The sequence below is a fragment of the Sinocyclocheilus rhinocerous genome, unplaced genomic scaffold, assembly GCF_001515625.1.
Source record: "Sinocyclocheilus rhinocerous isolate Xijiao unplaced genomic scaffold, SAMN03320098_v1.1 scaffold2046, whole genome shotgun sequence".
Taxonomy (NCBI): domain Eukaryota; kingdom Metazoa; phylum Chordata; class Actinopteri; order Cypriniformes; family Cyprinidae; genus Sinocyclocheilus; species Sinocyclocheilus rhinocerous.
In genome coordinates this window covers 793,866-807,316 of record NW_015639535.1, presented here as the reverse complement: position 1 = coordinate 807,316, position 13,451 = coordinate 793,866, and the positions used below count along the sequence as shown (strand labels likewise).

The 13,451-nt window shown below is 38.0% G+C and overlaps 1 protein-coding gene and 1 long non-coding RNA gene across 3 annotated transcripts in view; one reads left to right on the top strand and one right to left on the bottom strand.

Annotated features, from left to right (window-relative positions):
• The window catches only part of LOC107751478 (aryl hydrocarbon receptor-like), a 68,198-nt gene that overhangs the window by 46,527 nt on the left and 8,220 nt on the right, over positions 1-13,451 (bottom strand). For both annotated transcript variants that reach the window (XM_016567218.1, XM_016567219.1), the window contains exon 2: positions 11,714-11,901. In XM_016567218.1, the coding sequence (XP_016422704.1) occupies positions 11,714-11,901 (188 nt within the window). The remainder of the gene's footprint in view (positions 1-11,713; positions 11,902-13,451) is intronic.
• LOC107751480 (uncharacterized) overlaps positions 2,809-13,451 on the top strand; it is a 16,011-nt gene continuing 5,368 nt past the window's right edge. Inside the window, exons 1-2 of the long non-coding RNA XR_001641250.1 lie at positions 2,809-2,820; positions 5,808-5,812. This is a non-coding gene — a long non-coding RNA (uncharacterized LOC107751480). The remainder of the gene's footprint in view (positions 2,821-5,807; positions 5,813-13,451) is intronic.

Below are 13,451 nucleotides of genomic sequence, written 5' to 3'. Positions count from 1 at the left end.
GAACGGAGGGGGGGGGGGGGGGTGTTCAGGAAAGGTCCACGAGCTGGGATTCGACGCCCGAAGTGCAATGGGGCTGTATGTCTAAATGCGCTGCCCACAAGGCTATCGGTGGCAACATAGTGCTTTTTATTTTATTTTTATTTTTTTGTTTGTTTTTGAGTAAGGGATCCTTCACAAGGACATAATGTGGTAACATTAAAAAAAAATTATTTTGGGCATGTACCATGGAAGTCATGTAGTATCTTAAAACAATGGAGTACCTTGTCAAAACCAAACTCATGGGTATCATATTCATTTATATGGCATTCTAAGTTACTTCAAAAAATTCAATAAATTATAATTTGATAGTACATGTCCAAAATATCATGGTATTACCGTGGTACCATAGTACTTTTTTGTAAGCATGTAAAGGATGCTTTATAAGAAAGTACTGTGGTAATTAGGCCTGCACGATTAATCGTTTGTAAACCGAAATCGCGATTTGAAAGGGTGTGATTTTCAAATCACAAGAGCTGCGATTATTTTGATGAAGGACTATCAAATATGTAACAAGCATCTACGTAGTAGATTTTTGAGAGTTTTGACAGTTTGCTTCATGTGCATTTTACTTTGATGCAGAGTTTAACCAATAGGGGGCATTTTAACACTTCAACTTCCCAACAAAGTGTGTCTGCAGAAGAGCAAAGTCCTGCAGACGACTTGGTACCTAAACGAAAAAGCACCGCATATGTTTGGAATTATTTTGGATTTCGACGTTCTAATGTACTTCAAAGGCAAGTACTTTGTAAAATCTGCCGAACGTCTGTGTCGACCTCGCGAGGCAACACAACCAACCTGTATCAGCACCTGCAGAAGTATCACAGACAAATCTATTATGAATGCATGGCCAAAAGGCCCACAGATGAACACACTTCGTCACATTAACCACTGCGACTGACATCCAAGCAAACTTCAATTGCTCAAGCGTTATAAAGTGGCACACACTGGTGCAGTCTGTCTCGTATTTTCTTTATGACCGCGAAAAGAACTAAAATACTACGTTAGTTTTGATCGTACAGATAAGAATGAGGTATCGTTTGAAACTGCAAAGGGTCTACTTTTATTTGTGTATAGTCATAATAACAACAAAACAATGTGTTTTTGTAAAAAAAAATTTATACAAAAAAATAAAATAAACAGGGTGCGTTTTCCGCCGTCTCGGTCTCTGTCACCTCTCTTCACAGACACGTAAATAAAACAATCTGAATCTCAGCGAATACTTGCCTCAAAGACATGAGAAATATATGTATAGAAAGCCTGAAATGTCTACCTTTAAATTAACTAAGTCACATCCAAAACAAATATTCTCTGTTAAAGTAATCCGTATGAAGCATACGTGATGTCCAGTTTTCCCGTCTCAACTCATAACATCTAATGCGGTCACGCCCACGAGCCGATCACGCTATTCAGATTCTAAACATCCACGTGAGACGCTCGCGCATGTAAACGCCCACCTAGATCCAGTGGAGAATATCACTCTGATGAGTAGCCTAAGATTACTTGCATCTGTTGTTGATGTTATTGTGACATAACTTGTACATATTTTTCTAGTTAGACTTTTCTAATTCCTGACTACATGTTTGAAATCAAATGAAACTTTTTGAAATATGTGATATTTCATTGTCTACATGTCTCACAACGAAAGGATAATTTTCACATCATTTTGTAGCAAAAACTCTAGTCTACCACATTCTCAAAAGTCTTGTGAACAAACGTTCTGTATGTGTTTTATGGTCTTATTTCAGTGACTTAAAAAAATAGTTTTTCACTAACCATGCATAAACATTGTTTTCTCAAAAACACAAACACGTACTTTCATGCTGCTCACAAATTATTGTAGCCAAGTTTGTGCTAAATACAGCGTTATCAGACTTTAGCCATTAAAAAAATTTTAAGATACTGAAAAAAACACAAATGTCAGGGCATGCCAAAACTTCTCCAGGGCCCCAAAACACCCTCAGACCCCAGAGGGTTAAATGGCAAAAACTTTTGCTGTTATAGTTTCAACCTTAATGTAGGTTATGGTCAGTGTTTTACTGATGTAGAATTGTTTTGAGTGTGTTTGGGTTCTTCAAAGTTTAAGATTTTATATATAATTGTTAATTTAACTTTAAGATGCTGTAGTTATTTTCTTAATTTGTAATGACAGATGTTTGCATCATGACAACTTTATAAAAAAATGGCCACAATGTTTAAGAGTTTTTAAATAAACAGTATAACAGTGTAGCATAGTTTTTGATAATGCTTGGCATTTCTTTGGTGCTGTTAAAACCACCACAACAAACCTGTAGCTCTTTTATGAATAGTAGTAAATTGCAGTTTTGATCAGAAAAATTCCAATTAGATCTTTTCTCCAAATCGTGCAGCCCTAGTGGTAATGCCATTGTATTTTGGGCATGTGCCATGGTAGATCCATTGTATTCTTGGAAATATTATGAAGTAACTTATAATAACCATATGAATGGGTATCATTTTATTTATATGGCATTCCAAGTTACTTCAAATATGCCAATATGGTACATGTAGAAAAAACATACAACAAATAACAGTGTTTAACGGATAGATGGTTACTATGCAAGGCTACTACAGTAAATTTTCATAAGACTGAGGGTTAACCACCTTGCATTTTTGGGTTTTGCCATTTCCTATCCGTTACTATTTCACTTAGCAAAAATGACTGATAGCATGAAAATGACTCATGATTTTTCTTCCCCCCACCCCACCTCAATCTAGCCACTTCCCTACTAACCTTGGCTCACATCTATTGGAGCAGGCCCAAATGTGCTGTGTGGCATCGTGTTTTAGTGGGAAAACCCTAGAAAATCACAGCAAGAGGCAAGGAGTAGCCGCAAGCCAGCAAAGCGCTTACATCTGGTTGCAGATCCACACTGACTCTCATGCCTAGTGATTCATACCTGAGTCTCATGCACACTATGAAGAAAACAAGCTGTTTGTGGCTGTGCACAACATACCACACGATTGAAATGACTGCTCCGGGTCTGCATGATACAGTCTGTTTGAAGAGCGCTACAACCTGGAATTACGTGATTACTCATCACTGCTAGCACATTAATCACTTCTGAAAGATGTCACGGAATAGGGATATCAAAAATGCTTGTACTTTGATACCAAATTGATGTTAAAACTTTAAAAAGGAAGCACACAAATTCTAAAAAAAAGTACTTTAAAAAAGTATAAAAAAGTTTATTAAAAAGTATAAAACAAGTTTTGTCTGACTGAAAGATGTTTCAATTTAAGTGGTTCATTTTTTAAAATGTATATAAATTAATCAAAAAATGTATATGTTTTTTTTATTAATAAAAAAATATTTTTAATTATTATTACAATTATAAAAAAAATTCAATTAATATTTAAATAAATGTTACAATTATTGGATACATTAAAACATTTATTAAAAATAATTAATTATGAAATACTTTTGAATAAATTAAAATACAAATATTGTATATAAATACAAACATATAAACACATTTTAAAATGATTAAATAAATTCCAAAATATATTACATTTATGTATTCAAACCCATATTAGACTCTGTGGTATCACAATTTATGGTTTGGTATCTGCTACTGAAAATTTTGTATAAAGACAACCTAAGAACAGAAGACTATTTTCTTCCTCCCTTTGTTTGTTCTTGATCACTGACACATTCATTTATTTTCAATGACTACCAAGGCATTATGGTACCTTTCTTTCCAACCTTCTCTCTCAAAAGGAAGGTTATGCTGGCTCTTTATCATTCTTGGGCCTGTTTCCACTTGAGTAGCCAAGCTCTGTGTTTTGACTGTGATGATCTTAAAAGCTCCGTCTTGTGTTGCTGATAGGCATGCTTGTTGATGCTATCGCCACCTCAAGTGTGGGGGAACACTGCAGCATTTGTTGTTTTCATGTTATGAGCCTGCGAGAGCCCCATTTGGATTAGCACTGCAGCTTTACTATTTCTCCTTTTTTAAGTGGGTGTAAAAACAGCGCGTTTCAACCACATGTGGTTGTGACTTGCTAGACAGACAAAAAGCGAAGAAAAAAGTTGCCATGCTTGCAAGGCATTCTTTAGAAAGATGGGTATATAAACAATGGGCCACAAGAAAGAGACGCTGTAAATTTGAATGATGAAAAAGTTGGTTTCATATTAGTGGGCGACCTGGTTTGCATACGATTGCTACTGGGTAACAGAGGTTACGTGTGCCAGGATATAAATAGAGACAGCATCACCTGAATGAGAATTACCTTAGGCTACATGGCTACAAAGAGCCTTATTATCATGGTATTTCAGATGAGTGTCTCAGGAACATAGTGATGTCAAAGAGATGTGTATGTGTGTGAAAAGCACTAGTTTGAAAACTGGAGTATTAGGTTGATTTATCTTGCATATCTGAGTACACAGTATCACGCTATGTTTTGAATCGTGACATATATATACCCCAATACAGAAATATAAAATATAATCTACACTTTTAAATAATGCAACTATATCTTGTCCTTCTCTAATGTGGTTTGTAGGATACATTTCAAAGATGAATATATCGCCAAAGTTAGATCAGGCCTGTAGTCCTGCAAAACAAAGATACATGCATTTTTCTCTTGAATTAGTACATCAAAGTAACAGGGCGTAATGTAAACCTGTGCATGTATAAGCTCAGAATTGAGACCCCTGCTGGGACTGTTGTTCTCTGGCGAGACTGATGACTAAACATTCACATCAAAGGGCAAAAAAGAGAGGCCGACCAAAGCTGTCTCTCGCATTCAAAGACGTGGCAGGTCAGGTCATCCGGCGGTAAGAAGAACAGAAAATTGTGCAGCTGAAACAAGGGAGTGAGAGAGGCCCTCGTCTTTCCTCTCTCTGTTCTTACTTTCCGAAGCCTCTGGTGTTAGTCTCCACTGACTCATGCCAGCACAAATATTGATGTTCCGAGTCCATCTGTCTTGTCTCCCATCAACAAAAGAAAGGGCAGGTGAACTCTTCTGACCGAGGACAATAGGAGACAGAAACCCCCCACCAAAACAAACACAAATAAGGGCAGGGAAAACAAAAACTTGAGCAGGACAATAGTGCATGTTGCTTTCATAACCTTAAAAAATTAAATCAGGTGTTAGCACTGGAAGTCCAACTAGAGTTGACAGGACTTGGGAATACTGATGTTTAGAAAACACGTAGAAGCATTTTTGTTCCATTTTCTTGGCTGCTAAACAAGTGATAAACAAGGAACGAAAGAAAAGCAGAAACCAAAGTTTTGACAACCCCTCAAATTCCTCAAACAAAACGCAAGGAACCTACTCAAGCAGTTGAAGGTTAAAGAAAGAGTTAACACTTTATTTTTACTGCAACAACAATCTGACCTCAACCTGTAATAAACTAGATATTTCTTGATGTTTGTCTGATAAAACAGGGTAAGTACCATCTTTCCTCATGCAAGTTTAAATACTAACTAGCATGGTGTTGCAAAAGATGGTGTTCATGTTCAACATCAACCAAAAACTGCCCCATTACCAAAAGGATGCTGCTTCTTATCCCACAGAAAGCCCTTAATTGGCCAATCAAGTTTGGGTTGAGGAATAATGAGGTACAGAGTGCCTTGACATCAAGGAGAAGTCTGACTTATTAGCACTTCTGAACTCTGACCCAATTCATGTATTGCAGTCTCTACTAACGGGCTGATGAGTTGAATCAGGTGTGTTAGATAAGGGAAACATACAAAATATGCAGGGCTAGGGGTCCTCCAGGACAGGTTTGAGAACCACCGTTCTAGACACTGTACATATGAATGAATGAATGAATGAATGAATGATGCATTTATATAGCACTTTATTGTGTATTGCTGTACACCCAAAGCGCTTTACAATCATGTGGGGGATCTCTCCTCAGCCACCACCAGTGTGCAGCATCCAACTGGATAATGCCTTGACATCAAGGAGAAGTCTGACTTATTAGCACTTCTGAACTCTGACCCAATTCATGTATTGCAGTCTCTACTAACGGGCTGATGAGTTGAATCAGGTGTGTTAGATAAGGGAAACATACAAAATATGCAGGGCTAGGGGTCCTCCAGGACAGGTTTGAGAACCACTGTTCTAGACACTGTACATATGAATGAATGAATGAATGATGCATTTATATAGCACTTTATTGTGTATTGCTGTACACCCAAAGCGCTTTACAATCATGTGGGGGATCTCTCCTCAGCCACCACCAGTGTGCAGCATCCAACTGGATAATGCGACAGCAGCCACAGTACAACGGCGCCAGTGCGCTCACCACACACCAGCTACAAGTGGAGAGGAGAGAGAGAGATAGAGCCAATCAAGTGGATGGGGATTATTAGGAGGCCATGATGGTCAGAGGCCAGTGGCAGCAATTTGGCCAGGAACCGGGGTTACACCCCTACTCTTTACGAGAATGCCATTGGATTTTTAATGACCACAGAGAGTCAAGACCTCGGTTTAACGTCTCATCCGAAGGAATGAAGAGGAAGAAGAAAAGCTGATAGACAATGCCACCAAAGGTTCCACCCAAAATGGTCAAAATCAGACCAACGAGTATGGGAAAAAGAATAAGGTGAGTTATTACTGCTTTTAAAGCATAATTTATGAGAGCGACCCCAAGTGGTCTGGAGGACTCCACTACCTGCAGTGCCCCCATAGCGTGCCGGAACGCCTCAGGGCTCTGAGCACCAACCCTTCCCTCCCTCAGCCCTACCACCCTCAATCTTCCATCTATTTACCGTCAGGAACGTGGCGATCTCTACTAAGATAAGATGCAGAAAATGCAGTTCAGAAAAACAGAAGGAGAGAGAGCGCGATGGAAATTTGCAGCAAGAACAAGGAGGAGGCTAAAAGCTTTGAACAGGGTAGAGGCATAGAAACTTATTTAAATGTTGAAAGGGCAAAGATGAAGAGCAAGAAAGTAAGGAACAATGAACCTTTCTTTCCTGGAATCTTTCTGCCTGTGTCTCTTTCCATCATACTCTGGGCGCCGCAAAAGTAGTTTTGAAGCCAACCGATTCATCCCTAAGGTCAAAGCCGAGCTAGACCAATGACACACCACATTACACTTCAGACAAGGACCATTCTATGCAGCGACTCCTCCAGACCTGACCCTCATCAATACACAACGATGCCCTGGCCCCAGTGCATACTGGGAACACAGTTCACACAATGTCCCATTTGTGCATCTCACTGTGGGACCGAATCTTGTGGTTTTTCTCAGTCCAACCTTCTAGGTCCTTCCATCTCCAGCCTTGGATGATGGGAGGACACCAACAGAGGATCCATTCTCTGCAAAGACAGTGTCTGACCTGCTAGAAGCCAGACACAGAGGAATCCGTAGCCCTGGGCACGCCTCTCTCTGCGTTTCATAGCTAGTGACGAAAATAGACAAGCTAATAAAGGAGTTACTGTACTCGCAGCCTTGATCCAATTAATACTGTTGGGGAGGGATTGAAAATAGCTTGGATTGGGCCAATTCAAGCCTCACTATTGAGGATGATGTTATTTCCTGATATTACAGCAATTATTTATAGAAAGTGAAGTAAATGTCCCAGTCCCCAGTCCAATATACATTCTTTTGAAAGAGTAGCAACATAGATGTGAGGCTGAAACCAACACAGCAATGCCGGAAAGACAGATAGGGTGGGGGCAATGAAGGAAATAGGCATTTGTCTAGCACCTCTGTTTGGATACGTCTACCAGATGCTCCCAATGCTCCCCTTTTTCCTGTCAGCATGTCTGTCACTCGTCTTCCTTGCTCGTTCTTTCAAAAGAACCTGTGAAATGACTCAGGTGTCAGACTCAATGTCTTACCACAATACCTTGTGTTTCCTGTCTGTCGCAGTTTATTTATGCTGCATACACTGCAGCAACACCAAACATCGTCTGCTTGTAGAGCCTCATGTTGCCCTCATTTCTCTGCTTCACACATGTGGTTACTAACGACGTTGCACACAAACAAATGCATAGAGATATGTTTTACATGATCTCTTTGGTCTTTCAGTCTTTCGAGGGCGACAAGTGCTCTGTGAATCTTGTGGGCAGGTCAAAAATAACCGGTCTTCTTTTGGACTGTCTGCTTCACGCTTAGCTCTCTTTTCCTGTGCTGTCTTGTTCTCGCTCACTCTTCTACTCTCCCCAAATGCCTGTTTCTAATTGTTGCTATTTTAGTAGAACAATAAAAGGAAGCTTAGCTGGGGGCAGCAGGCTGGCACATTTGGGGCTCTGTCAAGCCTTTGGTGGTCTGTTTGCTTGGAGGCCCAATTTCAAACGAAAAATGTAAAAGGGTGGTGGAGGAGAGGGGAAAGACTTGATGAATTTCCACACAATGCACGGACAGTTCCTAAGAGGAAAAGGAAGTTTGAGTCTGGCAGTGAAATAATGACAGGTCAGAGACCTTTGAGATGACACTGGCTAAGACCTTCTGTCCTGCAAAAACATAATTTCTACCCATCTCTAAACTGGGTTATTAGTGAGTCTCTCAAATGCCCATCCAGACTGGACAGGTTCCCTGCCAATTGTCTGTCTGTGTGTTTGCTCGGACAGGCTCAGCCTGACAGAACAAGGTGGGGAGTCCAGGACGGTGCCAGGAACTTCATGTTGTCTGATTCAGCACTCTTTATCCCAAACTTTGCCTGTTTGTCTTCCTTGCCCACTGATGGTGCCAAGATGACTCCCAAAATATTTCCCATAAGGCCCTTTGTCTTTTCACAATGGAATTCTCTGCATACTCTTCATAGCTGCCACACTTACTCAGCAAGGAGTTCAAGAAAAGACACATGCTTGCTGCCACTATCATGTTCAAAAAGCAAGATAACAGAGTTAAAGATAAAGAAAATCTGAGAAAAGACGAGAAGAAAGGTCGGCCCCACTTTATATTAAGTGGCCTTAACTACTATGTACTTACATCAAAAATTAAGTACAATGTACTTATTGTGTTCATATTGTATTGCAAAACACTTTTGCTGCTATTAAGGTGGGATATGGGTAAGGTTAGGGACAGGTTTGTTGGTATGGGTAGGTTTAAGGGTGGGTTAAGGTGTAAGGGATGGGTCAACTGTGTAATTATAAATGTAATTACAGAAATTAATTACAGATGTAATTACATGCAGGTATTTTTAAAATATAAGTACAATGTAAAAACATGTATGTACACAATAAGTGCATTGTACCAAATTATTAATTTAAATGTAAGTACATAGTTGTTAAGGCCACTTAATATAAAGTGGGTCCGAAAGGTCAATGTGTAAAAGTCTTTTTAAACAATGGACATTATTTGTCCATTATTTACAAAAGAAAATTTATGTAATTATTTACACAAGAAAAAAAACACCTTCGGTAATTATGGTAGCAAAATATAATACTATATCCAGATATTGTGTTAAATATTAACGCAAAGGTCATGTAAAGACACGTGGGAGAAGTACATGAGGGCAAGGCCCAAGTCTTGTCATATTATAATAATCTATAAATGATAACAAAGGACAGCAACCCATGTCCTCAGGGCTATTTTCATCCTGTGTATGTGAAGTCTAATCTAATCAAATCGAATCTAATCAAAATCTATATTTGACAAGTGGCTAAGCATGTAAATTGTTATGAAGTCTTTATATCTACATCTCACCAAATCGGACTACACCTGAAAAACAGCTTTTTGTCCTCTGGAGAATATCCTGTTCTCAATCTACTGTCTTATTTTCTCAGTTAAAAATTCTAAATATCAGTGAAAGACATTGATATTTCTAGGGCTGCAACTAACGATTATTTTGATAATCGATTAGTTGGCCGATTATTTTTTCGATTAATCGGATCTTCTTCTTTCTTTCTTTTTGGACAAAAAACACTTCCACATTCTGCCCAATGTCCTTTAAACAAATGTGTCAACTGAATGCTATGAAAATAGTGCTTAACAATTTATTAGACACACATCATAATAAAGATAAAACACAAATATTTTAGGAATCTGTCAAAAAATTGTTTAAATCTAAAAATGTTATTGTCATTTATTGAGCAAATATCAAACTAAGTAGGCTAGTATTTATTCACATATTAACAAGAATGTCCTCCTATGCCTTCCATAACAGCTTGCATTCTTGCTGGCATTGCTTAGGTACTTTTTGACTGTAATTGGGTATCTGAGAAAAAAAAACACTATAAAGTGCTTGACTATTTTTTTTCTGCCTTTTTTCATAGATAACAGCAATAATTATATCATAGCATAGAATCAACTACAGTAGTCAACTACTGTTACTAAAGAGTTGTCCATAATGCGCTATTCAGTGCTGTAATTTGACGCGACCGGCTGAAGTTGGACGTGCACCTTGGGCAGACCCGACTAATCGATAATGAGAATCGTTGTCGATTATTTTCATTATCGATAATAATCGATTTTATCGATTAGTTGTTGCAGCCCTAGATATTTCATTTTAAATTTTTACTGCAAAACAAGACAAATTAAGTCTAATAAGACAAATTTAAAACTCAATTTAAAAGACATTTTACACGGTTCGTCTTCAAGACCACTTCACATTCCTGACTACAATTCAGAATCCATCACTGACAAACACAACAATACTACATATGAATTTCTATGGAAAATAAAAACTCCAGTATCTCTTAGACAGGCATTATGGATGGTTTTGTTCTGGGAACTGCTAATTTAACCTTCCGTTGAGAGGTTTCCCCTCTATATAATTTTTAGAAACTTGATTAATTCCATGAGAAGATCCTACGTCACTCCTTGAAAGGTCATGTTGACATGTTTTTCTGAGCCTTTTTTAAAGACACACAAACAAACAAGCATTTATTGGCTAAAGATCTGAAACCCTCAGAGAAACTGATCCTTGAACTCATGAATGTCTGTGTGGGTTATTTACGAAACCTTTTAGCCAGCAGAGAGTAAAATGAAAGAAAAACCAAGCCTAATTTATGATGTCAAGAAAGTTAAGTAAGTTAAGGACCCCAAACCAGACTAGCATGTGATCTTTCAGCTCCCTTGCAACTTTCTAGAGATAATAAACGTCAGCTGGGGTCACAAGTTTCTAGCGTATTATTCATGTGATATGGACCTTATGGTAAACTGTGCAAACAAATTCAGTAGAACTTTACTTGAGATGCTACATAAATGAATAAAGATAAAACACCATTAGGACTGAGACTGAATCATAATTCTGAGAAGCATTTTCAAAAGCATCAGTCATTTAATCAAGGGTGATATGTGGCAGCGTAACTGAAGCCACTTCCCCTGTTCCTTCATTCTGGTAGAAAGAACTTAAACGATCACGACGACAGCGACTTGAGAAATTAATCAATTTAACTCAAATTTACTGGGAAGCAATGATTAATCAGCGACCGTTTAGCACTCTGACTGTGAGTTTAGCAGTTACTCTAACTCAGCTGGGATACTTGCACGTGGCAACACGAGTTTCAATCCCACTTGTGACATCTCCTGATCCTGTTCCCCCTTCTCCACATCATTTCCTGTCCTCTCTTCCTTGCTTAGAGTTAGTTAATGCAGTAATACCATAAATAACACTGGCCCAAAAATATATAAAAATATGAACTTGACAAAGGCTGAAAAAGAAAAACTGACCATGTTGTAAATGCACAAAACAGCAAAAGTTATCACCGAGATGAAAACCGAAACTCTAAAAATAAGTTGTGATCTCACCACTGAAGAAGCTCTTGACCTTCAGGTAACCAACACTGAGTCGAAGCACCGACAGTTTGTCCAACCGTGCACGGACATCTTCTGAGAAGGGTAGAAGGTTGGTCAGCTTGTCCAATTCGCCGTTCAGCCGGTCTCTGTGCCGCTTGGAGGGGTTGGATTTCACACCATCAGGTGGTGGTGGTTTGGGTCTGGAAGAAGAAATCGATTAAAAAAATTGGGTTACACTTCTTGTTACGGACTTTGATAAGCCATAATGCTTGTAAGTCTTGAGGCGTCTAGTTATTTAAATATCTTATGGAATGCAGGTGGCCTTAATGGAAAATGTCCACAAGGAAGAATTTAAGAAGAAGAGATACTGCAAAGAATGATTGTCTGTGTATAATACACAAAGGCTAAAAACAATTCAGAACTGGCTCATCATTGTTTTGCTAAAAGATAACCTATAAATATGTATAAATAGAGGTTCGGGCATTCTCAAGAGCTTGGAGACAGTGTGATATTTGAACTTAGATATTCAACCTCGGTATTTTGATCCAGAGTTGATATTAAAGTAAAACAATGATGCCAGTCATTTCGGTAACTGAACAATGTCTTGCTCACATCGGCTCTTTTTGTACACTGGTTGGTGAAATGTAAAATATTGAGTAAAAAATGCCAAAAAAAAAAAAAAAAGAGGCTTTTTCTGTTCGGAAAAACAAACTCACCAGATGCATTGCATTATCTGCAGGATTTTGTTGTTTTACTTTTTCATTTATTGTGAATGCTAAAACCCCCCCCCCAAAAAACTAAATGATGGGGTTTCATGGTATGTGATGCTTGGAAGTTACAGAGTTTAGATTTATAAGCTCTGAACTGAATTATTGAAACTTTAAGAGGGCTTTTCTCCTGCATGCTTGCAGCAGTACATAGATGTCTGAAAAGTCTTTGCTAATCAGACCTCGGTTTATCATCGCTGTAGACAGCCTTGCATAGAGTTGTATAAGTTACTGTTTTCATAACAAATCTGCTCTCTAAATTCATATTAATTCATAAAATAGCACTGCAACAAAGCCGTCGGCCAAGAAAACCTTCAACACTTTAGAGCTGATTTTAGAGTTTATGTTTATGCTCACCAAGAGTTTTAAATGCCAAATCAGAAATATAAAAAACAGAGTACATGAAATAATGAATTGAGATTAATGTTTTAAAATCTTACCCGTTATGAACAGTGTACAAAACAGTAGTCAGGACAATATGATCACTAGAGCAAAATTATAGTAGTATTAATACTAAATTCCTCTGATTTCATTTTCAATACAATCAAAAACTGAGACTCAAAACGGCAAGCCGCATTTGAATGAAACGAGAGAGAGCGCGTCAGCGCCTCCGCGGTGATACAAGAGACATGGATGTGTGCTGTGTTATAATGCGTTGCTATTGACAACAGTCATTATAAGGAAGGAAATGCAGCAGAACAGAACCAAGTATTCCAGTAGTATAGTCACCTGAACCAACAACTTATTTTGTTTCTTTAAATGTGTGTGTTTGTGTGTGTGTGTATATATACACATTATATATATATATATATTTTTTATTTTATTTATTATTATTATTAGGGCTTCATGTTAATGTTAATTTAATGTTTATGCTAAAAAAAAAGTGCATACAGCTGCTAATTGTGTTTGTTGTTTGTTGATTTTCAAATATAAAAGTTATTGAAATGTTTTCAGTGTGTGTATTAGTTCTTTTTGAAAATTTT